At 36.7% G+C, this 25349-nt stretch overlaps 1 protein-coding gene across 8 annotated transcripts in view; it reads left to right on the forward strand.

The window, feature by feature from the left end:
* The window catches only part of KCNMA1 (potassium calcium-activated channel subfamily M alpha 1), a gene marked incomplete at its 3' end in the record, with an annotated part of 410494 nt that overhangs the window by 103028 nt on the left and 282117 nt on the right, over positions 1-25349 (forward strand). For 7 of the 8 annotated variants that reach the window (XM_084210399.1, XM_084210401.1, XM_084210403.1 and 4 more), the window contains exon 2: positions 13031-13195. The exons of the other annotated variant lie outside the window; for it this stretch is intronic. In XM_084210399.1, the coding sequence (XP_084066525.1) occupies positions 13031-13195 (165 nt within the window). The remainder of the gene's footprint in view (positions 1-13030; positions 13196-25349) is intronic. 8 annotated transcript variants of the gene reach the window in all.

Raw genomic sequence — 25349 nt, forward strand, 5'->3', positions numbered from 1 at the left:
CGGTTTTACAGTTAAACGCCCAAAACAAGGAACTTGTATCCTCCTTCTGGAGCTTCATTACTCTATCTGGTAGCTTTCCATTCTCCCAGCCACAGTACAGCCCCACACTACTGGGTTTAGACCCAGCCAAATGGTGTTTTTTCATTAGAATGATGTTTTTATTTTATTGTAGCAAAAAAAAAAATCTTTCTGGCACGGTGAAAGGCTGTGCAACCCATTTTGGTAATTTGGTGTGTTTACTCCTATGATGAATTATTTGGTTAAATGGTGACCTCAGTGGCAGTGGGCCATAGTATTATTCTGGCTGTCAGTGTTACTTTCAGTTTTTGACTCTTTCCCTGGGTTAGTATTGGCTCCTGTGAGACATGAGAACTAATAAAAACATCTGTTGTCATCCTAGGCGGTTGGCAGGGTTTCATCCAGAGTGTGTGTGCAGATGTTGATCATATTATCACTACTCAGTGCCACCACAGTTGATGATAATAGTAGAAGGTGGTCTGAAAGAATTGGAGACTATGGGCCAAACTTGAAGGCATGAAATGACAGTATGTTATATTTGAAGGGAGGAGAGGGGAAGGAAACCTTGAAACCCCCATACGTGAATGAGGCAAACAGCAAGTAAAAAAAAAAAATTAAGAAGGATAATACCTCCTTATCTCCTGTAAAAATGGCTTAAATGATCAATCTTTTCTCTCAATGTATTCTTTGTCACCAGACCTCTTCCACTGAACTAATTGAAAGCTCAGAGGCTCTTTCCCCAATCCCTGCTGTGTTAGGATAAACATCCCTATGGCTGCCAGGACACACTGTTGTTTCTATTCAACTTGCCTTCTACTCAGACCCTGAGCAGGCAGAGGGAGTGCTGGCTTTGTACTGAACTTCCATAGTTTTGGACAGAGTGATGTCATTGTGAACTTAGTTTTATATTATGTTCTACAATCTTTAAAGCTCCTTTTTTCTAGGTGATAATCCCTGTGAGATGGTTCTGTCCAGAGAGATGGATAGTAAAATCATGTCATGCAATGGTTTGGGTCAGAAAGGGCCTTAAAGATAATCTCACCCCAATCTCCCTGCAATGGGCAGGGACAATTAACAATGGACCAGATTTTTCAAAGCTCCATCCAACTTGGTCCTGAACACTTCCAGAGATTGGACAACCTGAGTGTCTCTGAGCAACCTGTGCCAGTGCCTGACAGCCCTTGTAAAAAAAAAAAAAATCAGGCTCCTTTTTTACTTTTCTGACTGGTACTATACCTAAATAGTAGTTGCCAAATACCACTTTGTGACCTGTAGAACCAGTAGGGTTGTGTAGATTTGTTGGTGTGTGTGATGGATGAAGCAAATAGCTATAGGAAAAAAAGCTGATAGAAAATAGCTCCTTTACTGTTTTGCTGTGTGGATTTTTTTTTCCCCTGCTAGCCTTTGTTGTGTGTAATTGTTTGTGTAAAACATGCATTTTTAAATAAAATATTAGTAGAGAGTGGAGTTTGCTTAGTTTATAGATTTCTGTTACTCCTGTGGTTATCTGCATGAGAGGAAATCAGTGTAGGAAAAGATTTCTGTGGATCTGAGAGATTCTAACGTAATTTTATAGGTAATAGTAGTGAGCTTTTAGAGGAAATAGAATTGTTTCATCATTTCTGAATCCAATAAAAAGTGAAAAGTGAATGAAGTTTTCAAAGTTTTCCATTTGAATTTTCACAACTCTTTCTGTTGACCCAATCAATAACAAGGAGACTGTTTCCATGGAGAGCCCTTGAAAATATATTTGAAGTTAAGTTTTCTTTAAACACCACAGTACAGAAATCTGATATGTGACACAGTCTTAAGGAAGAAGCTTGCTTCACAGAAAGTTCATTTTAATTGGCAGAAATCTTTTGCAGCCTGGGATGAGGGTCACTAGATGCTTCTAGGCAATGGTGGCTGCCAGTGGGGACATCAGGAAAAAACTGCACATCACTTTTAGTTTATTGGGTGCTTTACAGGTGTTAATAAATGGAAGCATTTGAATTATGCATGGTGCATCTCGTGATACCATTGAGGATTTAGAAAATGACCAAGAAGAAAAACATCCTTGAATCCTTTTCTTAGAGTTTTAGATCTACAGGCAAAATGGGATTTGCTATACATAAGACTTTGGATTTTGTAACCTGCAGATCCCATTTTCAAAAAAAGCTGATCTTACAGTTCATGCCTTCCCTCCCCAACCTCCCAATTTCCTTCAGCTGAATCTGAAATGCAGAGATATTGTTTATTTCTCAAATGTATTCCCTCGTTACATGTATTACTTCAATGTCTTGTTGCTGAATAAACTAGAATCAGATCTTTGGAAGATGTGAATTACTGATGTATGAATCATTACTTTTTTTTTACTAAGGCTTAATTAAGCTCTTTCTTCTTTTAAGAAGTAGTTAAGGTGAAATTTTTAATGTCATGTGATACTTGCATAGACTTGTCAATGAATCTCATTCACAGACAAATTATGGGAGGGGGCACCTGCATCTTGAAAAGCTGTGTGAGGTAATTATGCAGCATGGTAAATGGAGAAAGTCTCTTAAGTTTCAAGCTGATGAGTAGGTTTAGTAAAACACATCTTGTGGATAGTGTACAGTGTGACAACCTGCTTTCATGAACTCTTCAATCTTTATGCTGCTGCAAACTCTTTATCAAAATAATTAATATAAATTTTAAAAGAAAAAAACTGGAGTTCCAGGCCCCATAATAACATTATCACATTGCCACAGAATTGCAAGATATAAACAAACAGCATTCAAGATTGACATTTCCATGGTAGCCTTAACTTTATTATCTGTTTTTGTCAGCTTCTGCTCCGACAAAGGCTGAGCAAATTAAAACTCAGTACTTTTTAATGACTTAACAGTAGCTATACTTTAATTTCTTCTTATTCTTATTTCATCTTACCAAAAAGAGCTAGAAATTTAAAACTGACCTATCCTCTCACCTCTGTTCATTACCTTTTCTGCTCAGGTGACAATAACTGCCTGCTGTGTCATGCATTATTTATAGGCAGAGTGCGTGTTAAGAGGTAACATATTTTTGTAACATATGCTGCATCTGCTGGTTTGATAAATTTTGAAACCAAAAACTGCAGACTCATGAGACAGAACAATGCCTGCTTCACTGGCCCTCTGCTACCAATGCAGCTCTGCCAGGGCTGCTTCTGAGCACTCAGGCCTCTGAGGAGCTTCAAAGAGTTGCTGTTTTCATTTAGAAAATGACCTATCAGAGTAGGAGCTGCACATAGAAATTTTGGTGCAGGCAGATTCAGTCTTCCCTTGGAACAGGAAGCATTATGAGAGCCAAGAAGGGATGCCATGTATTTTTTTTTTCCAACTTCTGATTGCTTTAAAAGGCAATGTGCCATGTCAGTGTCAGCATCAATTCCCAGCATTGCATCACTGCACACAGGAGCAGGGGATGATCTCTGTGCTGCTTTAAGTTATTCCCATTATTTAGGGTGATGAAGTTGAGAAATTCAAAGAGAATTCACTGAGCTTGTACTCATTGCATATCGCAGAAGTAACAATTAATGGAGATGTAATGTGCAAGTCAGAAATTTGTCTTTTTCTCTCTGCCTCAGATTTCAGTCAATATCTGTAAATTTGGAACAACTGTGTGTTTTTCCTTGTACCATAAATATATCAGGTGCTCTATTTGTAGTCTACAGGTGTTGACATTGGATTATTTGGATGCTGCTAGTTACTGTCTAGGAAGTGAACCAAAGTAATATAAGCTGCCTAAAAGAAATTTAACCTGAAAGAGGAAAAAATTCCTTTTAGATTAAAAACTTTTGTCCACCATTTATGCAAGGGAGTAATGAGATTAGCATTACACAAAATTGTTTCCATAGCAGTGGGTAATAAATCAAGTCACATCTACTTGATTAAATAATAGCACTTATAATTTTTTTACAATGTGATGTAACTGGTCTTTTAGAGAGAAATGCTGAGTCTAATTTAATTATTTCAAAGTAATCATTAAAACAGTTGGCAAGTAAATCTGCATTTTCAATATTTTGAGAAGTAGAGTTGTGTATCTTTGCTCTAGATTCCTGCACATTCGTGTGCTCTCTGACTCCCCCCTGCACCAAGTTCTTGCAGTCTGAAAGCTGCGTGGCACTCTGTAATCTTGGAGTGAGAATTGTTGTGTGCTAGTAAATAGCTTTAATTACTTAATTGGCTGACCTGCTGCTCTTCAAATATTTGTGCTGCGTACTGGAGCTTATTTTCCTGCATCAGGATAGGCTTAGATATGACTTTATATCCTACAGAGAACTGCCTTTAATTCATTGTGCTTTCCTTTATGGTTGTAATACAATGAGAATCAATGTTATGAAGAACCCTTGAATCAAAACCACCTAACCACCTTAGGGATGCCTCTTTTATCGAATTTGGCAGGTGATAGAATGCTTCTCTGGCATTCTTCAAATTATTGTTATGCATGTGTTTTATGATATTTCCCACCTGTTATGTTTGGGAGTCTCTCAGGTTTTTTTTTGTCCCACTGCCTTTCTCCTTCATCTTTCATGCTGTAATATTTAAAACCTCCTGAAAAATCATAAATCTATTTATAAAAATGTATATGCAAATAAATTCTTTTTGAGGCTCCCCATGGGGGATTGCCAATATTCCCATAAAATATTGATAACTTGGTTTTTTATGTATAAAGAAAACTCAAGTGTTTAAGTCCATCCCTTTTGTGTGAAAATGTTTGATTTGAGTCAAATGAAGTTTTTAAATTCCTGTCAGCAGTTTTTTGAGGTGAAAACCTGTTCTTTCAGCTAAGGAAATGAGTGGTTAATTCCTTTTATGTAGCTATAGTACTTTGTGCCTTGTCCTTTAAGCTGGGCATTGCCTTTCCTAATCCATGGATTCTTTGTGATTTTTGGGCAATAGAAATGCGATTTTGAACATGAGTTTTAGTCACAGGTGCTAGCTGCCTTGCTACTCTGTATTTCACAGAAGAGGGGAAGAATTTCCTTCTGCAGTTCAGCCTAGACATCTCCTTTTCTTGAATACCTCTGATACACGAGTGAGAGAGGATTGGGAAGTTAATGCAATGAATGAAGACATCCTGTTTGCTAGAAGGTACCAACCTCCCTTCTGTGATTGACCAGGATGGAGAAAATCACAAAGCAGTTTGATACTTATTTTGTAAATGGTGCTTGAGTATATCTTTTAGTGAAATAAAATTTCTACTTTTGGTACTTTTTAATGACTTACTGCCAGAAATAATCATTTAAGTAGTTATTTAATTATTTTTCTTACTGCTGGATCTATCACATAGTTATTTTGTGAAAACTGTGCTTGTAATCTAGGTCTATAGATCAGAAAAGATTTACTAGTCATACTTCTCTTAAAATTAGAAAAAATTAAATGTGTTTTTTTGTGTGTTTCTGTCTTTCATTCTTTTATGGCAGTAAAAAAAAGTGCCAAGAGGTAATGACTGAAAATCTTGCAATTGCATATTACTTAATGCTAACAACAACAACAAAATTACAAGCAATCAACTAGAGTACTTCCTGTAATCAAGATAAACAAGTTAGGTAATTTCCTCACTGTTTCTTACTTCTTTCTCATATTTGAGACTATTTTCTCCCATTTGTGAAGCACTTTGAGACTTTTGGATAAATCCTGAAAGCATTTTGTCATCTGTGACAGATAGATATTTCTCACTCATTAGGATATAGGTTTCAGCAGTTTTCATTTCATGACAATGTCTTTGTCAATTTTATTTTCAATTGTATGCTTACTTTGATTTGCCTTCTGTTAGGTGGGAGGAAACAAAAGAGGGGGATAACAGAAAATGCATGAACCCTTTTGTCCTTTATGCTTTTCTGTTCAGGAACCCTTCTCTGTATTTTTAATAACTTAGTCCCATCTAAAGTTGCTTCATATATTTTTGCAAGTTTAGTTTCTATCATATTTAAAGCTAATCTACTTAAAAGGATTTTTAAAAGCATATTTTGAAAGAATGATCTCAATATAAGGCTTGAACCACAGAAAATACAGTTAAAGACTAATGCCTTGCATGGTAATTGTCTAATTTACTTAATGGACAGATTTCTGTGGTGTGTAGGGACTGAAGAATAATGAAAAGTGTAATTTCATTTAAATTCAGTGCCCCCATCAATAAAGTGAAATGCTTGTTTGCCCTCTTGCCTGATACTTGGTAATTGAAAGGCCTTCAGAGACTATTGTAATGTGATGATAATTTGGTCTTAGAGAAAATTATTAAGAAATGCTCTGTTAACTATAAAAGGAAAATAAATGTAAAGCCTAGGTATTAGTTTGACATTTTGTAAAATATTTTCAGTGAGTAATTTTAACCTGTACATCACTGACTTATCCTATTTTTTGTTTACTTATGTATTGTAGACAGTAAATTCACTTGTTACATAATGTTACGACAAGTTCAGAGGTTATTTATTTCTAACAGTGTGGTGGGATACACAATCAACAGCTACAAAAGCAAACTTAGTTCTATTTTTAAGAATAAATTTACATGAAATTTTTCACCCCAACTTAACTTCTAGTGAAAGGTTACATAACTATTGATATAAACTGCTGTTAAATTGAACAAATCGTGTTTTTGAAAAGCACTGTCTATTTGAACAAAAAGTTGCAGTGACTTTCTGTCCTTTTTCTCATCTCCCTGTGTTGTCTGGAGTTCTTAATTGCTTTTCTTTTACACATCTGTCTTAATGTCTAATTGTCCTATATAGCTAACCTAACAGCTTTTACCAGTAGGTTTTTAGCGTGTCTTACTTTGTGGTTTCACTTAGCTCATGCCTGGGTTGTCTGTCTTTGTGAAATATCAAGACACTCAAAATCCTACATGTATTTATCTTTTTAAGATCCCTATGCAACAGAAGCTGTTGTTGCTCTTGTTTTACAGCTGCAGGGTGAAGACATGAAGAGGTTAGACAATGTGGCTGAGGACTCTCAAAATTTGATAACAGAGCAGGGACATTGAGCATGCCTCTCAGTTCTTAGGCTGGTATAGAAATCTGCCAGACAGTTTTTCAGTTATTTGGAAATACTGTTTCATATCAATGAAAGTGTTACATGATAACATTTCCATTAATGTGTAGAAATTTTTAATCTTTGAAATGAATCTTTTTGTACTTCAGATTTCAGATAATGTAGGTGTCTGCTGTTTCATATTCTTAAGTGAGAACCATACCCGGGAACCCTTCATTTGACAGACTGGAGAACTATTTGTGGAATCATGGGTGGAATGCTATATTTTACTAGTCTAGTTTCTCTTGTCTCTCAGGTCAAGGCTTTAGAATTAATTCCTCTACTGCAGCAATTTTTGTCAGTCAAAGCAATGATGTGAAAAGGGGATTCTATAAGAGTAACCGGTACCAGAAATGTGGAGGTCACAGAACATGACATCTGTGGGGATCACTGGAGGTTTGCACAAATGCAGCAGAGAAGCTTGTCACTGCAAGAATAGGAAAGAAGATTTTCTGGTGGTCAGCACAGAAAGTAAGGCTCTAGTTTTAAGAAAGGACTGGCAAGTTGCTTCTTAGAAATCCTTGGGAATGCAGAAAATAGAGTATAACATCTCAGTCTTAAACTAATAAGAAAACCTTTGCATTCTATTTTTGACTTATTTTTCTTAATCTTCCAACTTTGCAGACAACAAATTTATATGGCTAATGAATATTTTATGAGAGCAAAATGCTCTCATCAGCCATGTTTTCCACAGATCATTCTGGTTCTTTTATTCAGTGAAAGGAATAATGTTTGTCTGGGTATCAATAATTAATCCTTTGAAACAAGTCGAACCATAGCTACAGTATGGTAACTGACGTCAGTGTAACCTAATAGGCAAAGAAATGCTGTGGATAGGCCAGTTTAGAGGGACCTCTTACCTCACATTTAGTTAGTTTAGCCTTTGCTTTCTCTTTTCTTACAAGTCTGACTTAGAAGAGGTTTGGAAGTCTCCATAAAGCTGTTCATTTCTCACATTGCCATTTGTTTTCTTTATTAATATTCCAGTGAAAACTCGTGTTTCCTAAACTGCGCTAGAACAGGTGAACAGCTGCAGGGTGGTTTTTTTGTTTTGTTTGTTTTTAGCACTGGATGAACTGGTACTTAGTGACTGTTAAGACGGAGACAGTGGATGGTAACTTCATCTGACAGGCATCTGCCATGGCAATAGGGACCTGAAGTCTTAACATTCACTGTACATTGCCCAGCTTCAGAGAATGCAGCAGAATATTAGGGTTTTAAATAAACCTAAGACCCCTGTTTGGAGATGTGGAAGTGGTGAGTGAATGTATTGAAGGACACGAAATTAAATTATTGATAGAAGTCTGATAATTTTAAGCACAGTGTTTTAGACATTTGCCCAAGAGAAAGGAGAAATAGTCTCATATGCAAAACTATTCCTCTTCACACAGCACCTCTTGGTGACTTTGGGGAAATAGGTGAATGACAAGGAAAGAAAGGTAAATACAGATTCCTAATTTGCAAGCATGGCCATTATCATAGTGTTGTTGATGTGATATAAAACATTTCATAAAATTCCAGGCTCTAGGAATACAATGCTGTTAATTGAAGGACAGTTAATAGAGATAAAATTGCTATTTGCAGGCATCATTATCTAAACCAGCCCTTTCCTAACCGCTCCAAATGATATTTTCTTATTGTATTATTACTGCATACTTTAAACTAGGAGCAGCTGCCATTCTGACAGGCCCTTTCTCATCTCATGTTATCTAGGGTGGAAGTCAAAGGCCAATACTGTGTTTATCTCATTGGTGTTACTGTTTTTAAACATCTGCTTAGACTGAGCATACTACTTTCTCTTGAGTGATGTGGGCATGACTCAATGCTCTGTATCTCATTACAGGTGATACCTAATGATTTTTGTGTCATATTCAGCTAGTTACATGTTAGATAAATGACATTACCAAATCCTTTTTTTTTGTTTCATCACACTTTAACCCAGGTATTTTCCCTCACATTGACTCCCTGTTTCATATGATTTTAACGTATTTTAACAAGATAGCAAGTTTTTTCAGTACCATACATCAGAGACTACTTTCCAGGTTGTGTTCATGTTGTCCTGTGTTCTTAGGGCTTTTAAAAAGACAGATTATTCTCAGATGATGCTTTAAGGTTTCGTAATAGTTTTCTGATTTTATTTGTGTTTTCCTGAGTTGGATGAGGTGTCTGTGCAGTGGTTCTACATTTTTATAGGTATTTTAGAGGGTTTTGGAACAGGCAGGACTATGTTTCGAAAACTGTTAACTGTTTTTGAGTGAATTTTGCCTTTTTGAGTTATTCTTCCTAAATAAAGAATCCCAGAACTTATTTAATCTAAATAATATTTATTGCTGAAAATAGAAGACAAACCCTTGAAGTTTCTGGTCCAGGTCTGTTTCAAACCACTGGTAGAACACTGAGTACTGATTCCTGTACACATCTCCTCATCATGCTAGTTTCCATTTAGTCATTAGGTTCAGGAAATATATATTTCACAATCTGCTGCTTCTCACTTAATCTACCTGCACGTTCCTGCCATCAAGTAATTAAAATAATGAAAACTGGAAAGCAGGGCGGGTAAAGATATCTTACTTGTAATATTCAACTTGTAAATAATTAAGCAACTGTCGTCACTGTCAGGTTATTATTTTAAGCACCTTTTTCAGGTGTTGATGTTGGTTACTCAATGCTTTGGGATGAGGAAATGGCAATGAAACAAGACTATACACTTAATAACGGGACTGGATGTTTTGTTCAGCATAAAAAAAAAGCAGCCTTTAAACCTCCTTTAGTGATCACTGCACAATTGCATAATGACTTGGGGATAAACTTTTCCTAATACACAACTGCCAATTAAGTAAGATAAAAGCTAGCCATGTAGATGAAAAATATAAAATATCCCAACTGAATACAAATATTACATAACAGCAACTAATCTGCATGTTAATTATAGCTACAATAATGGCAGGAGCTAGGCTAATCATGAGAGTCTGTTCCAAATCATACTTGGCAGGGGATGATTATTTTACTTAAATTTTAATTAAGAAATAATATGGGTGGTAGATTTTAATAGAGGTGAAATAAGTAGCATAAATACAGAAGTATAGCCATTCAAATGTATTAGACTTTAATACCTTTAGAGAATCACATACTGAATAGGTTTGTCATGTTTTACTGCTCTATTCTATTGGCAACCAAAAGTCAATACAGCAAAAGGAACTGTAGGTTATGAAAACCTTTTCAAAATATAAAAGCTACCTTTCTGCTTCAATTAAGTAAATTGCCTACTATTTCATTGAGTGCTAGGAAATTTTAAATTATTTTTGTATCTCATGAGCAATCACATCTACTGACAAAAAGATTGGGGGTAAGGAACATGTACACAATAAAAGAATTTTCTAACCTTAATACAAGTTCAATAAAATCGACATTTTTATTCAGCTTTTTGTTTAGTGATCTGTAGTTCTGTGACTTTCTATAGCAAGGTCTGTAGTTTTGAGTGTTTTTAGCAAGGTGTGCATCTGTGCACTTTTAGACAAGGGTTACTGGGTGAAAAGATCAAAAAAGACTGTGGCTTCATCCTGACTCTGCCAGTGACTTCTCTAGTGGCTGAGTTAGGCACCTAATCACCACCTCAGTCTCTTATCTAAGAGGAAGAGATTATTATACCTCCTTTACTATGAAAACCACATTAATTAATTGAATATAAACTTGTACAGAGTATGGAAGCTCACTGTGCGATGCAGAGGAGGACCGCGGAGCAAAATCTGCTGTGAAGCTTGCACTTCTGAAAGACAAACTCTAGCAGTTAAAAAGGCAGAGAGGCTGGTGGGAAGAGGGAAAGAGATGGCATGGGTGGTGTTTTAAGTGCTCTGTAGCTGTCAGGGCTGTGGGGTTCCTGTGTGCCAGTGCCCTGCCCAGTGCCCTGGCTGGGGTGGTGGGACAAGCCATGGCCGGAGCCTTCTGGGGCCAGCCTGGGACAGCAGCCTGTGGCTTGGGTAGGGGGAACTGGCTGTGGCCAGGGCTGGAAAGGACAGGGCTGTGGGAGCCTTGGATGGGGCTGAAATGGTGTTCTGGGCCACGGAGGGCATCTGAGTCAGGGGAGACCCTGGGGACAGCAGCTAGGACCAGGGAGGCCTTGGAGATATGTCTAGGTTGCCTGAGCTTCAATATTGTTTGGAGTATAGAGCCTAGTGTTCTCTTTCCTGGTTTGTAATGGAAACCTCAGTGGTGGTGAAGGCATTTCTGTGGGTCTGATCTCTATGGCTCTGGGTCCCAGGTGGCTCCAGGCAAGCGTTCCGTGTCCTGCGTCCCTGTCCTCTGCAGTGAGCTCATCCTGTAGGTTGTGCTCCGTGTGTGTGCGGCACAGGACGTGTCTTTCAGCGCCGAGTGCAGAACATCTGATTCACTGTGTCCAAATTTGTCTGTGAATGAGGTCCAGCTATGCAAATACAAAGTAATTTTAAACTTCTGTTGCGTTATTTGCTTGGGAAGTGTACGGAATTGCTGTTGTAACTCTGAATAATTTGTTATTATCAATATAGTAACATCACGCTTTGCTGTAATCGCTAGTAAGAGCATGGAGTCTGTTTTCTGGGAGGGAAACTAATAGAGAAAAAAGAATCTGATTAGCTAATTAAGTTGCAATGTTGAACTTCTCTGAAAACAGCTGTTGGTCTCCATGTTACATTTTTAGCATTGTTCTACTGTGCTTTGCTGACAGATTCAATGACATTGCTTTATTAGTTCAGTGTTGCTCTCAGGAAGTGCCTGTACCCCTTGTGTCCAGCTGTGTCCTCAAGGCCATGTCACAGCTATGGTTTTTGACCCTCACAGGATATGCTTCTGCTGTAGTAATTATCCCATAACCACCATTGATACAGCATCTTTGCTTGTATAAAAGATATCCCAACGGGGATTAATGGCAATTGATTTCTTGCTTACTGGTCTGCAGACAAGTAATCCATAAACAAGATCCTTCAAGCTGTTGGTGTGTGCAGAGTGCTTGGAGCACTAATGCAGATCTGGTGCTCAGGACTTGCTTCAGCACTGAGTTTTGCTGCCTCTCCTATTTTTGTTTAGCATAACTTGTCAAGGATTCAGGAAGTCATTAGTATTATGCTGTCACCAAAGGCATGCTGGTGGCACAGTGATGCTTTGCATGCAGTATGATTTAAACACTGTACAATCCACGCTGGCTTTTCCTGTCGTTTCCCTTGATGTCTGTGCAGCACCCATGACTGTAGCACATTGCAGGCAGTCACAGAGCACGACATCCTTGCTGCAGCATCCACGAGAGACTGATATGAATTCCAGTGCCTGTTACTCATCAGTGAGCCTGGTGCAGCTGAGCCTCCTCTAATTTCTAGCTCTTCTTTCTGTGAGAGCCACTTACTGACAGAATAATTCCTGTGATATATTAAACACTTTCATTGAAACACAGGTTCACTAATAGAGTGGCAGCTCCCTGCAGGTTCTTTATGATGGATTTTTTTCCCCTCACACTTGATAATTGCTGTCTTGTTACATCATGCTTCTCAGTGAAGGTTTGCTCAGATAATTAATTCTAGTGATAGGAAATTAAAATTGTACATAAATTATGTTCATGAGTAGTATGCATTATTTTGAACTGATACATCAAAAGGTCTTTTGGTGTAGGTCTGAAATACCTACACCATCCATTTGTATGTAACTCTGTAATTGCATTCAGAGCCGTTGTCAATTATGTTGCTTGTAACAAAGAAACATATTGTGTATTTAGTGCTAAGTATCTGTTTTGAGGATGTAATGTCAAGGGGAGTATTATTATCTAGTTAGTTTGGTACCTTATGGAACATTTCTATTTCTCTTATTTCTAAAGATGTGGCCAAATAGGTTCTTAGTTTCACCTAGCAAGGATCCAGGAAGACAGATTTTCTGGTTTTTATTGCTATTCTTGGCCACCCCTATATACTGACTTTCACTGTCAAATTGCTAAACATTAACTAACCCAAATACTTCCTTTGCAGGAGGCCCAGAAGATCAATGGTGGTGGAGATACACAGGCAGATGGAGCCTGCAAACCAACAGATGAGAAAGAGGAGAATGTGGCAGCAGAAGTGGGATGGATGACGTCTGTGAAGGATTGGGCAGGAGTCATGATATCTGCCCAGACATTAACTGGCAGAGTACTTGTAAGTTTTCCATGATTTTCTCTGTTTTTATTTTAAAGGAAGCACTGTGTCCCAGCATTAGTGGAGGATTTTTGATTGGTTTGTTGCATCAGCACTGAGTCAATCCCAGTTTTCTCTGCAAAATAGCAGACTAATTCCCACTGCAGACAGAGGCAGAGACAGCAAGTAAGAAAAAATGACTGCCAGTCCACTCCCAGCCTATTTCACTGCTCTGCCCCATGATTTTGCACTACAAACACTGAATTTATTGCTTTCATATTAGGTGTTAAAACTATAGACCTATTTTATCTGAAAGTAAAATTGTGCTTGGAAGAATGGAAGCAAACTTGGAAATTAAGCCCAGTGTTACAAATGTAGAGAGTGGTCAGAACTGGAAAGCAAAGACAAGATTGAAATGGCTATGTGACAAGATTTGTGATATATTCAATAGACTAATAATGATTTTATATTCCCTTAGTATTTTTCTTTATTAGTGTAAAAATCCTTCAAACCTGTGAGCAGTTACATATCAAATGGAGACAGATGATGATAATGTGTGGTTTAAAGGGAAAAAAACTTCTTAGTTTTTCACTTTATTTCAACATAATTTCTTTAGAGCATTGTCACATATTAAAACACAAGGGTTTTCTGTGGAGTTCATTGCAGTAAAAAGTGTCTCCTATGTAATTTGGATTAGTTTTCTTTTTAGAATGCACATACTTAAAAACTAGAAGCTGAAGTGATTAAAATCCCATTTAAAACTTCAGAGAATCCTAGTGAAACTTTGTAACTAGTTTGGGTTGAGCTGAGAAAGGATCCGTGTCTTTGATTGTTTACTGTGGTTAAGAGATATTTTATGGTGAATCAGTTTTGGGCTATAGAGTAATTATTTGGATGGAGGAGGAAATGGAGGGAAAGAGGTTGTGCTTCTTAATCAAGTCTTCTGCAGCAAAAAATTGAGGTGAATTAATTGCCGCTGTACTGTTTGGTTCTGCAAGAAGAGTATTTTGATTATTTTTCCTAAAAATACCATTCTTCACTTTTGTTTGTTAGTCGCTGACTTTTATCAGTACCTGGAAAGTTCCCTTGCTGCTTTTAGCACTACATGTCTTCTACGTGCAGCTGCCATATTTGCAGTCTTTCACTGATTGACTTCTAAAAAAATGGCATTTTGCATGTTTACTGACATCTTCAGCATTAAAAATGAAAAACCTTGAAGTCATGCTTCTAGTTCCAATTTAAGTACCAAGGCTAGAAATCCCCCAAAGCCAGAGTCCTCTGCTCCCACCTGTGCAGTCAGAAATTGCCCTGTGTTGATTTTACTGTATGTGAGCACAGTTACAAACCAACAACCAAATTAAATATACACAATATAAGATACATTTTACTTCGGTGTAGTGGGAGAAATTACTCAACACTGTTTGAGGACTTCATTTATTTATTTGGGGTGTTTTTTAGCATTTCCCATTGCATTTTATAAGGGACCAGCTGGCCAATGTCATTGGGTTAGGTTATTTCTGAGTGTGTATTTATGGTCTTGTCAAGGTATAGCAGCACATATTGTGCACATCTGGGTTTATCAACATGCTTAACCATCTGAGAAATAAGTAGATATGCATGGAACCTCTTTGTTAATTTTAGTCAGTTTAGGAAATGCGGTGTATTTTTTAGAATATAGCATTTACCAAATTCAGTATTTGAATTGACAGGATATAATTTATGGAGGATCATTTCTAGAATGGACCATTTGGCTGTTAATTTAAATTTTACTTGCAGGGAATTTTTGCTAAAGGTTAACTGCTTCAAGGAAAATTTGTGCTATTGGGTAATATTTTCATTATTTTTAGATATTGGATGCAGCAAAATCAAATCAATATTTATGCTGAAGTGTATTGTTTGAAAATATTAGGACTTAATCATGGATTGCTACTAATTTAGTACAGCCTATTCCTGACAGCTACTTTATTTCTGAATCGAAGTGCAGAATTTGTTTTTTCCCCTAAAGAAGAAAGAATTGGTGATTTCACTGTTCTCTGAAATCAAAATTGTTTGAGATATCTGCAGCTATAAGAAATTATAACACACTTTTACACTGTGAGAGTTTTAATTAAAATTAATCTTACACATCCAATATTTTCAAAAAAAGTCTAAAAAGCAGTCCAATGAAGATGGACCTGTGAAAAGAGTTATCACTGAGCTTCAGTTCAGCATGATCACCCGAAGGCTGGTGTGGAATTGCTGCCTGGGTTTATTTGGGAAGTGAAGGAGACAAGTTAGTGCAGTATGGAACACGCATCAGGGCAAAGTGGAAGCTTTTCTGCTCATGGGAAAAGCTCCCATCATTATTCTTATCTGGACAAGCATTTTCTTTACAATGAATCTTAGTGTAATGTCAGGTGGTGTTTGTGGAATCTAAAAGGGCTACTTTTGGGAGCTCTCACTTCTGGGTTCTGTCACCATACCTTTGACATGTCTGATCTCGCTTTTATTTCTGCCCTAGTAACCTTACAAATCAGCTTTCTAATTTATCATATTAGTTTGTCCAGGTGCTTTGTGAATATTGAAACAAATATTTAAATAGTGGGTGCTCCCGTAATTGCCTCTTTAAAAATTAAAGTTTATGACTATCAAAAAGTAAAGAAAATAATGGCCAACAGTATGGAAAATACAAGACAACATACATGTTTCAAGGTTATAGCTTTGTAGTGTGGTACACGACTGGACATTTACATTGGCATTGGACCATTTGTACAATTCTCTAGTGAAATAAAATATTTCTATTTATACAACAGATGCAGACTTGAAGGCCTTAGGCAACGTTGTAGCCATAGAAATACTTGAAAACTTTCAAATCAGAAAATACAGTTTTTCCAAGATAATTTACAAAATCATGTGTTGCAGTGCTAGAAAGTAAGGGATGTAACTTGTTATTTGTGGTCTGGGTCATTGGAGGCAATTAATGAAATTATTTAATCCAATCAGAGACAAACACTGAAGTTGTTGATGGAGATGACTCTCCTCCACACTAGTTTTCTTAAAAATGTTTAGTTAATTGGTGGTTGTGAAGGAAGGAATTGTTCTGTACCTGAAATGAATGTTGAAAAAACCCAACCATATTTGTCATCTCCTCTCCTCCCGTTCCATTCCTTAGATGAAAAATTACATTTAAAGAATAAACAAGGAGAAATTAGAACCTTGTTGTTGTTGGGACCATCATGAGAAACGAGAATGGGAGATTTTAAATAGTTAAACTATTGAATTTTCAAAGCATTTCACTGTCACTTGCTTATCAATATGTCAACTGAGTGTTTCCTAGCCTGTCATTCATGTCTATAAGAGATGCAAAAGTGGCATGTGCATGGGATTGTACTAATATTGAGCTGTTTCACTAGTTTATGTGGATATAGTAAAGTACTGAAATAGAAATAGACATCCTTACTGCTTTAGTAGCTAAATTCTGTTCTATTTTATAAGTGGTTTAGGCACAAAGAAATATTCACACTACCCAGTTTCATCTGAAGGGCAGGCTTTGGAGGAAGAGATTTGTGTAAGGAGATGCAGAATGTCCTTCAGTTAGAAACTGGTTTTGTATTTTGAAGCAGTGCAGCTGGCTAAGCATGGTGCCTACTGTTGTGTGGCCAGAACATCCATTTTCCTCGTACTTCATCTTTCAGAAGCACGACTAAAACATAATATTCTTGGTGCCACAACCTTTGGAAATGTGACTTTTGCTCCTAAACAATGTAGATGGGAATTTGACGTATGACTTACAAATGTGTCCACGTTAAAATGCATAAGCACATGATTTAAGAACACGCTAATTGAACGCATGCAGTTCTGTCTGCATTTGATGTTGAGTGTTTATAAATATAAATATGTTTATGAATATAAATAGCAGTGAAAGGTAAAAGTTTACATAAAATCTGTTCCGGGAAATGCTGATTTACTTTGAAGTGCTGTAAAATGCTGTAGATGATGGAAGTATCAGATTTCTGAGGTGAGTTTCTCAAAGAAGAATCAGACACATTCATAATTAATCTCAAGATGCAGGAAATTAAACATGTTTATGAACTGATTTTGCTTCCTGAAATTATATCATTTGAGTAAGAAGAAAAAGATTTTCTTAATTAGATGGTGTGTTGGATATATAGAATGAAGTCATATGGATATCGTTGAATTTGACACAGTTCAGTCTATGGAAATCTGTAGACCCTTGACTGGATTTCTGAGGAACTATTAAAAAATGGTAGAGGGCCTCACTACTCATTTGGGGAAAACCAGTGGATCTTTAATTATATAAGTAATTGTAGTAAATTTTCCTGGGAAATATATGTAGGTATTTTTTTATGTTTTTTGGTTTTGTTTCCTTGTGTGTTTTGTTTTGTTTCTTTTTCAGTTTTTTTCATAACTAGATTTGTTCTTGCTGCTTTTTATTTACTTTAATTTTTTTTTTTCTGAATGAGAGGACTCAAATTTTTTTAGTGTTGAGGGGGAAAAATCCCCACAACCTCTTGTGCTAAGTAATAGTTTTCTAGCTGCCCAAGTGAAATTTGATAGTACAGAAATTGGGGGGTTTCTCTCTGTTTCCAAAGACAGTGGCTGTTGTTGCATTGCTTTAATGAGAATAGGAGCTCAAAGGATAATTTGGTGTTGGGCAGATAAGGAATTGGAGAAGCAGGTGCTGTTGGTGTACATACACAGTTTTTGACAGTATTCTTGACAGTACCAGCTATTTCACTAGATTTTCAAAGCAGAAAGAGAAACCTCAGCAAACATGAGTATGCAACATCTCAGAATTCAAATATGAAATTTAATATGTTTTCTCAAGGATGAGCAAAGTTCTCATCAATTTCTTTTGTTTTATTTCATTTTGAACCCCTCTCATCCTGGAAATGTCCTGTAACCAATCTTCTTGTGAAAGTAGCATAGATTTTTTTTTTTTCCTGAGCATGTGTAATGTTCTTAGGATGCAGTTAATCTGAATAAGATTTACTTTAGAATAAAATATATTAATTGGCTAGAGAATAGGAATTGAATGCATGCTTCAGTGATTTAGTCTTTCATACTTATAATATTCCAAGTCTTTTACAAGTCCAAGTATGGCATTAGTTTTGCAGCAGTGAAGCACGTGCATTCTTTGGTAAAATAATTTGTTTTGCTCTGACATTACAATTTTTCTTAGATAGCTATGCAAAGTTTGGTGGGGCTCACAGAATACCCTAGTCAGACAGAAATAAATAGTGCCATATCTTCCCTTTAGCTGTGGTCTAGGTTTCTGAACTAAGAGGAGAAAAAGGAAGGTCTTTCTCAGCTTCTAGATCTGACTGTGCACAGGCAGGAAGCACAAGATGTTCCATGCCCTGAGTTGTATGGTGGTATGGTGTGGTTTTGTTGGTGGCCCACCCCCATCCCTGTCTTTTTTTCCCCTTTTTTTTTTCTTTTTTTTTTTTTTTTTTTTTTTTTTTTGCTATTACATTTGTATAAAAGTTCCCTTTTCCTCATTGTGGTCAATAAGTAAGAGAAATGGCATAAGGATTGAAGAGCAGAGGTTTCCCTAACTGCACAGATCTGATCATTGCAGATGTTCAGAGATTGTAAACTGCTTGTCAGTGTTTGGTACTCACTTGCCAGCTGTCCATGGGGAATGCTTTAGATTCTGCTCATCTCTATTGAGAAATGAACTTTGTCTGTTTAGTTATTTTTAATCTTTCATAGGCCTTGCTGGCACATAAATGAACCCATGAGATGAGTTCTAGATTGCCTTAATCTGTGACAATGGTGGGGGCTATTTCCAGGGTTTCCATAGGAATAGGAACAATGTTCTCCATGTAAGTTCATGAGATAATGATAATGGAAGAGAGTAGGAAGTGTTGAGGAAGTCTTGTTCGTTTCTATGGTAACTGCAGCTAGTTTAAGTTGCAGTTATGCATTTTCTGAATATTTATTTATTATTGACAGTAGCAAGGGGTTTTTTTTTGCAGGCTTTTTTGTTCTAGATTGAAGGGTGGGCTTCTGCCCAGAGTCTTGTGAGAAAGTTCTTCTATTGCACATAGGTCTTTAAAACTGCATTGCTAAATGGTGTACGTAGGTGCTACATTTATATGCAGAAGTTCTGATTGTTGCTGTACTTTGTATTTTTGGCAAACTGCTGTAATTTCAAGTGGATCTTGTACTTAAAGGAATAATGCATACTGCATGGTGATTCTTGGGGTGTCCTGTGCAGGACCAGGAGTTGGGCACAATGATCCTGATGCATCCCTTCAATTCAGCATATTCTATGAGTAACATATGCTAATCTTATGTTTTATTTTCTCTGAGGTTTTTCATGAGTTATATGAATAATCAAACATAAGCTGTCTTTTTTCTACTCAATTTTACCAGTTTTAAGTACTGCTATGTGAAGAATGGATAAGGTTAGCATAAGGTACATATACTGGTAAAATCAAATCAAGAAAAGAATAAACAGTGCATTTCATTAAGAAATGACATGAAATATACTCAGAACTGGACTTAAAACATTGCATTTGAATTCTTAGCTCAGAAGGTGGGAAAATAGAAACTTAGTGTACACATAACACATGCAATTTATCTTAATTAAAATTCCTTATTTTAATAGGCCTCCTTTTTGTAAGCCAGAACTCACTGTAGCCTAGTCTCCCTTATTTTCAGTCGGGTTATAGCTGCTGCTATGGAATTACCACTTTAAAGCTGTCTTCAGACTTAGGGCTGCATTGCAGTGGCTTTTGTGACCTCTAGATTGTTGACCATGCTTGCAGAAATCATTCTAATAGTATTTAAAAGCATGAGACTTTTCCTACAGTGGGAATAACTATCTTTTGCTAACATTTTTTGCAAATACCACTTCCTTTCTTGTCTAAATTAAGGTATCCATGGCATTCTGTCATTAAACAAGGAAAAGCAAACACACTTTTAAGATAATGTGTTAAGGTTTGAATGGTGTGATTGTTTGGAGAAAGCCAAGAACGGGGTTTCTCCTCAGATGGCAAACCTGGTTTAGGTAAACTTATGTTATTCAGCTCTTCATTGGTGAAAAATTGTTGTGAGACTGTCACTGTTGATAACCTGTATTGCTGTATATGCATGTCAAACATAAGTAAGGGCAAGCCTTTGCTACTTTTTTCTTGCATGAATCTAGAATGAAAGTGTGTAAATTCAGCCATGTGCCTTGTGGTAATGCTGTGCTGATCCTCATGATTAGTGTGTGGTACAGGGAAATTTACCTTCCACCTGTGGGCCACTGACCATGGCCAGGTATTGAACAAAAGATGCAAACACAATTCTGCATATTTACAAAGCTTGCTGGAGGAGACAGATGGCTCCCCCTAAGGCATTTGTGCTGTTCCCATGTGAAGGGCTGCTCTGATGATGCAGTTGATAATATTGGGGGTTTTATGGTTTTTTGTTTTTTTTTCTCTTTGCACCTAGTGTATTTGAAAAAATCGTGCTTGTGATCAAAACACTGATGTGATAATGAATATTTCTGAAGGAAATTCTGTGCATATTTTTGTACAGCTCTACCATCAATCATTTGTTCTGAGGCATGGGGCAAATGGAACAAACTGCTAAGCTTGTGGTAAAAAGAAAAATCTCCATTTTGATGATCAGCAAAATTTTCCACAAAATATTGTGTATCAAAATCAGTTTCCTTTTCCTTCTTGCATACTTTTTCATTTTCCTTTTTGAGACTGTTTTTAGGTGTTTCTTGAATATTCACAGGTACCTTGAGGAATGTTCTCAGCATCTCTCTCCTGGTGCCACTAGTTTTATGTGGCTCCTTGAATTTGCATTGCTTTGGCACAGGAGATTCCTCTCTGCTTTAATTAATGCTTTGTTTTAGCTTCAAATGCTGCAGCAGAGACAACTTCAAAGCTTACTACTAAAGCTGCAGAAAGTCCCACTTTTCCTGTGAAGTCTGATGTCTGTATTGGTAAGGTTTGGAAGGCTTGGTTCAATTGAAGTAGTAGAAACTTTATATTTGCCTTTCTGGACAGGGTGCAGGTAATCTAATGGTAGAAACTGGGATGGAGAACTAATTCCATTAGAAGTAAAAATCAGGGAATAGTAACTGCCTGTTCCATATGTTTCCCCTAGAAGCTGGAAGCTCTCAGAACCTTCCATAAATGCACAGCAAAATGCCATGAGTTTAAGGGAGACACTTCCTTCTCTGTTTGAATGATCCTGTTCCTCCTTCCTAGTTAGTCCTCATCCTGCAGACACTTCCCTTCAGCTTGGCATAAAGCTGGGAGAAAATGTTTTGAGTAGGGAATATGGGAAAAAAGGGAAAGAGACAGAACTTTTCAGAAGTTTAAAACAGTCCTGGTGGCTCTGAGTCTCGTGGAGAGTGCTTCTATTCATCAGAGCTATCTTGGATAGTTGGGTGAAAAGGCAATTTCTGCAGTGTAATGCCATGCCTTCTTATGACCTATGGAATTGCTAACTGTGTCTGTCAGGAGAGGTGTCACAAAACCGACTTAATTGAGGCGGGGTAAATGCAGAATGGGAAAGGAAACAGAATCTGATTCTTCCTCTATTTCTGGTCCAAACTTAAATAAAAATTTCAAACATAGTGTACTTGTTGCTGCTTAGAATGGGGATACCACTTGGGAACTAAAAGTGAAGTGTGGAACCCAATCCTGCCTTGTGTAGAGTGTGTGCAAACTAATCCATCCAGTTCTGTCAGATGCCCACAGTCCCCTCATTGAAAAACATCTAACTCCTACAGACTGTTAAAAAAATCAGTTTGTGCCTGTCAGGGGTAAAATCTTGTAAAAATTACTTCAGTAGAGATGAGTAGATTTTAGTGAGCCATCTGATTGTTGTGATATACAAAATGTGATCCTGTCATGAGCCTGCTGTAGAATACTAAGCTCTTGGTTCTTGTCAGCCATTATATTTAATCCTATAACATGTATTCTGAAGGTGTTGAATGTCCCTTGAGAAAGTATAGCTATGTATCTTGGTAACAAGTATGAGTATATTATCAGCAGTTTAGTAACAATGCAAACTGTTTGTAATATTCCTGTCAGCTGTTTAATTTTATATTTTTTCCCTTATTTTTTCATCTATCCATAATCTGTTCGTTATGACAAGGGAGAAAGTCTTGTCTTGTGAGTTTGGATGCTTTGGTTTGGGTTTTAAAATGGAGCCAACTCAGGTGCTGTAAGGTTGAGTTCAGCTCTAGAGGGGCATTGGGGCAGTTGGCACTTGGTCTGTGTGGGCTGTGAGTGTCATTGGACTGTCTGCAGCGTGTTCCATGCTGCCATTTCTTTTCCATGCTACAGTTTAGTTCCCATGCATATATAAACAGCAGCTGCACCAGTCAGTTCTATTGTTTCAGCTAAATCAGAGAGTTCTACATTCTGCTCTAAGAAATCCAGCAGGATGTTTCTTGAGAATTACAGTAGTTTGTTCAGATTTATTTTTTCAAGGCTACAGGTTTGTGGTTTTTGTTCTCAACCATGTCCAGAGCAAATTTTATCATTGATGCTTATGTCTGATTTCTTCAATGAATGTGATCAAGCTGCACATTGTCAGACAAGGTTTGAAAACTGTTTTGTGCTATACTTAGAATGTTTTAGAAGAATATCAAAAATAATGAAGTAGATATGAATCCAAAGTTTTTTCCCTATTACAAAACAGCAGCATAAAGCAGCATGTCATGCTAACAGAAAAGTATTGCAGAAACCCATAGATATATTTGTATCAATTTATAAAAATTGTAATAATTTCCCTATGGATTACATTTTCTGATTTGCCTTGTTTTCTCTCATGGAAAATACAAGGTTTTTTTTGGATAGGTTGGTGGTTTTCAATTTGCTTTTGCAGATGGCTGTGAAAGTAACTAAGAAAATCAAATCACCAGATGATAGCTTTACAGATGCTGTTTAGTGTTTTTAAGTACAATAGATAATTTTAAGTGTCTCTAGTCTGTAAAAGATTGTCAGCCACTGGCTTACAGCTTTTGGAGGAGTTAGCTGGGTAGAAGACCTTCCCTCACTGAAGTATCATTTAGAGGATTCACAATATGGTGTGGTCCATAGCAGAAACTTTAAATCTCTTAAGCATTTTTTGTCACTCTTTGAAAATACTGGGAGCAGTGTGAATTCAGTAGCTGCAGCACGTGACTGCTGAAGTTTGACATGTTTTCTGTTCTCAGATGTAACAGTAACTTGCATGACTTTGAACATGGAACTAAACTTTCTATTACTCTTTGTTTCTGTGCAATATAGGATTCAGATTAATTACCCATGCTTGTAAAAAGCATTGAAATAAGCTTTTAAAAAGCAGTGAAATCAGATTTTTTTTTTTCCTCTCCCAATACACATTTTCTGGTCTGAAATACTTTTCTGCCTTATATACTTAAATCAGTCTAGTAATATGAAATGCTTGTGTCTGCTTTATATAAATTTTGTATACCTATACATGAACAATCTTTACTTCCATAGTGTGCATTTGGAGATTGTATACTCATGTATCAAAATTTTTTACTATACAGGCTCTTTTCCTTATTGTTTTTGTTCTGCGCTTCTGCATTTTTAAAAACCTCTTTTGGGTCTGATAGGTGCAGACATATAAACAATCTGAATTTTTCCTTGCCATTCAGTTCATTAGACTTTCTATGTATTCTCTTTTGGTAAAAGCCTTGGGGATCAACACTAGTTGCTTGTAGCCTCTTCATAGCTGATGGCTCTTGATATGAAAGACCAATTTTTTAATGATGCTGTTCCATTGCATATCCAAACCCACAGTTTTATTTCTACAAATGAAAAGCTTGCTTGTGTGAGATGTTTCACTTAGAGAATGCATCTTGTAGTGTAAAAAAAGTTTAATCTGGTTTTATAAAAATGAAATTATGTAACTAGTTGATTTATCATGAGTTAATTCAATGATATGGAATTACAAGAATAAGCATATTCTTGTAAAGCCTGAAAACTTTTAGTTTGCCACAAATTAAGCACTGGATTGAGAGAGGCTTGAGTCTTGTCTTACTTCCTGTAGCTAAGAATACTGGCATCAGATCCTTACATTTGTAAGGAAATCTCTACTTGACTTGTTGATTATTCAAGGAATAGGAATATATGAAAAATATATTGAAAAATATATGGAAAATCTTCATTTTTGTTACACTTTCACAATTAGTGTATTTCAATACTAATTGAAAACAGCTTTATTATCTGCTATTAAGTCTCATTTACAGGTACAGTGATGAGTATGTGGGAATCCTCTTTCCATTTAGTTTCCAAGATGTTAATATTGCAACAACTTCTGACTTGGCATGAGTATTGGTATTTTAGTGTTATTTAGGTGTTTATATAAGAGAAGGCCCATTGTTTTTGTCAGTAATGCAGAAAGCGTAGGAGAAACAGGTTTAAGGTTGCTTTGGTGCACTTGGGTTTATTTTTTTGTTTTGTTTGGTTTTTTTTCTTTTTTTTAAGTGGTCTCTGCATGAAATTAGGCATCACCATTTGATATGGGTGGATTCAAATTTCAATACTTCCAACCTTTTGTCAACAAATCATGGCAGCATGAGCTGTTGAAGAATATTATATGTAGTTGCCAGTAAAATACTCTACAGAGAGAGTTTTGCTAGGCATTTGCAAAGCCCTGTGTTAACCTGATGGAAATGCAGGTGGGTGGAAATAATGACACCATATTTCTCTAGATTTTTTGCATTATTCCTAATGAATATTTCAACCAGTTCACTTGGTACTAAGCTAAGGCATGCTCTTTTGTTCTTTTTGATGTGATAGCACCTGATACAACTTGATTACTGTAAGGTGAACTACTAATGACCTACAGCTTCATCATATCATTTATTGCAAATGAGGGAATTAATAGCTTTTTTTATCAATTCAGCAGGTTTATTCTTAAACATTCAGAATGTTCGGTCCTTCTTTAATCTTGCCCATTTTTCTCTTTGTATTGAATGTGTCAGACTGTACCAGATTGGGAGGTTTCTGTGGCTGTTTCAGGGGTTCTGCTTCAGATCAGGGATTGTTAGTCTGAAATGTAGTATAGTCTCTCATGCTTTACCATTAAGTTGAAACAAACAATAAAAAGTGTGTTTTGAGAAACTGTGCCTTGCTCTCATCTCTCAGGTTAAAAGACACCAGAGCACCTTTGCTTGTCACACTTCCAGAGAGCTGTGTACATG

The sequence above is a fragment of the Fringilla coelebs genome, assembly GCF_963513975.1.
Source record: "Fringilla coelebs genome assembly, chromosome: 8".
Lineage (NCBI taxonomy): Eukaryota > Metazoa > Chordata > Aves > Passeriformes > Fringillidae > Fringilla > Fringilla coelebs.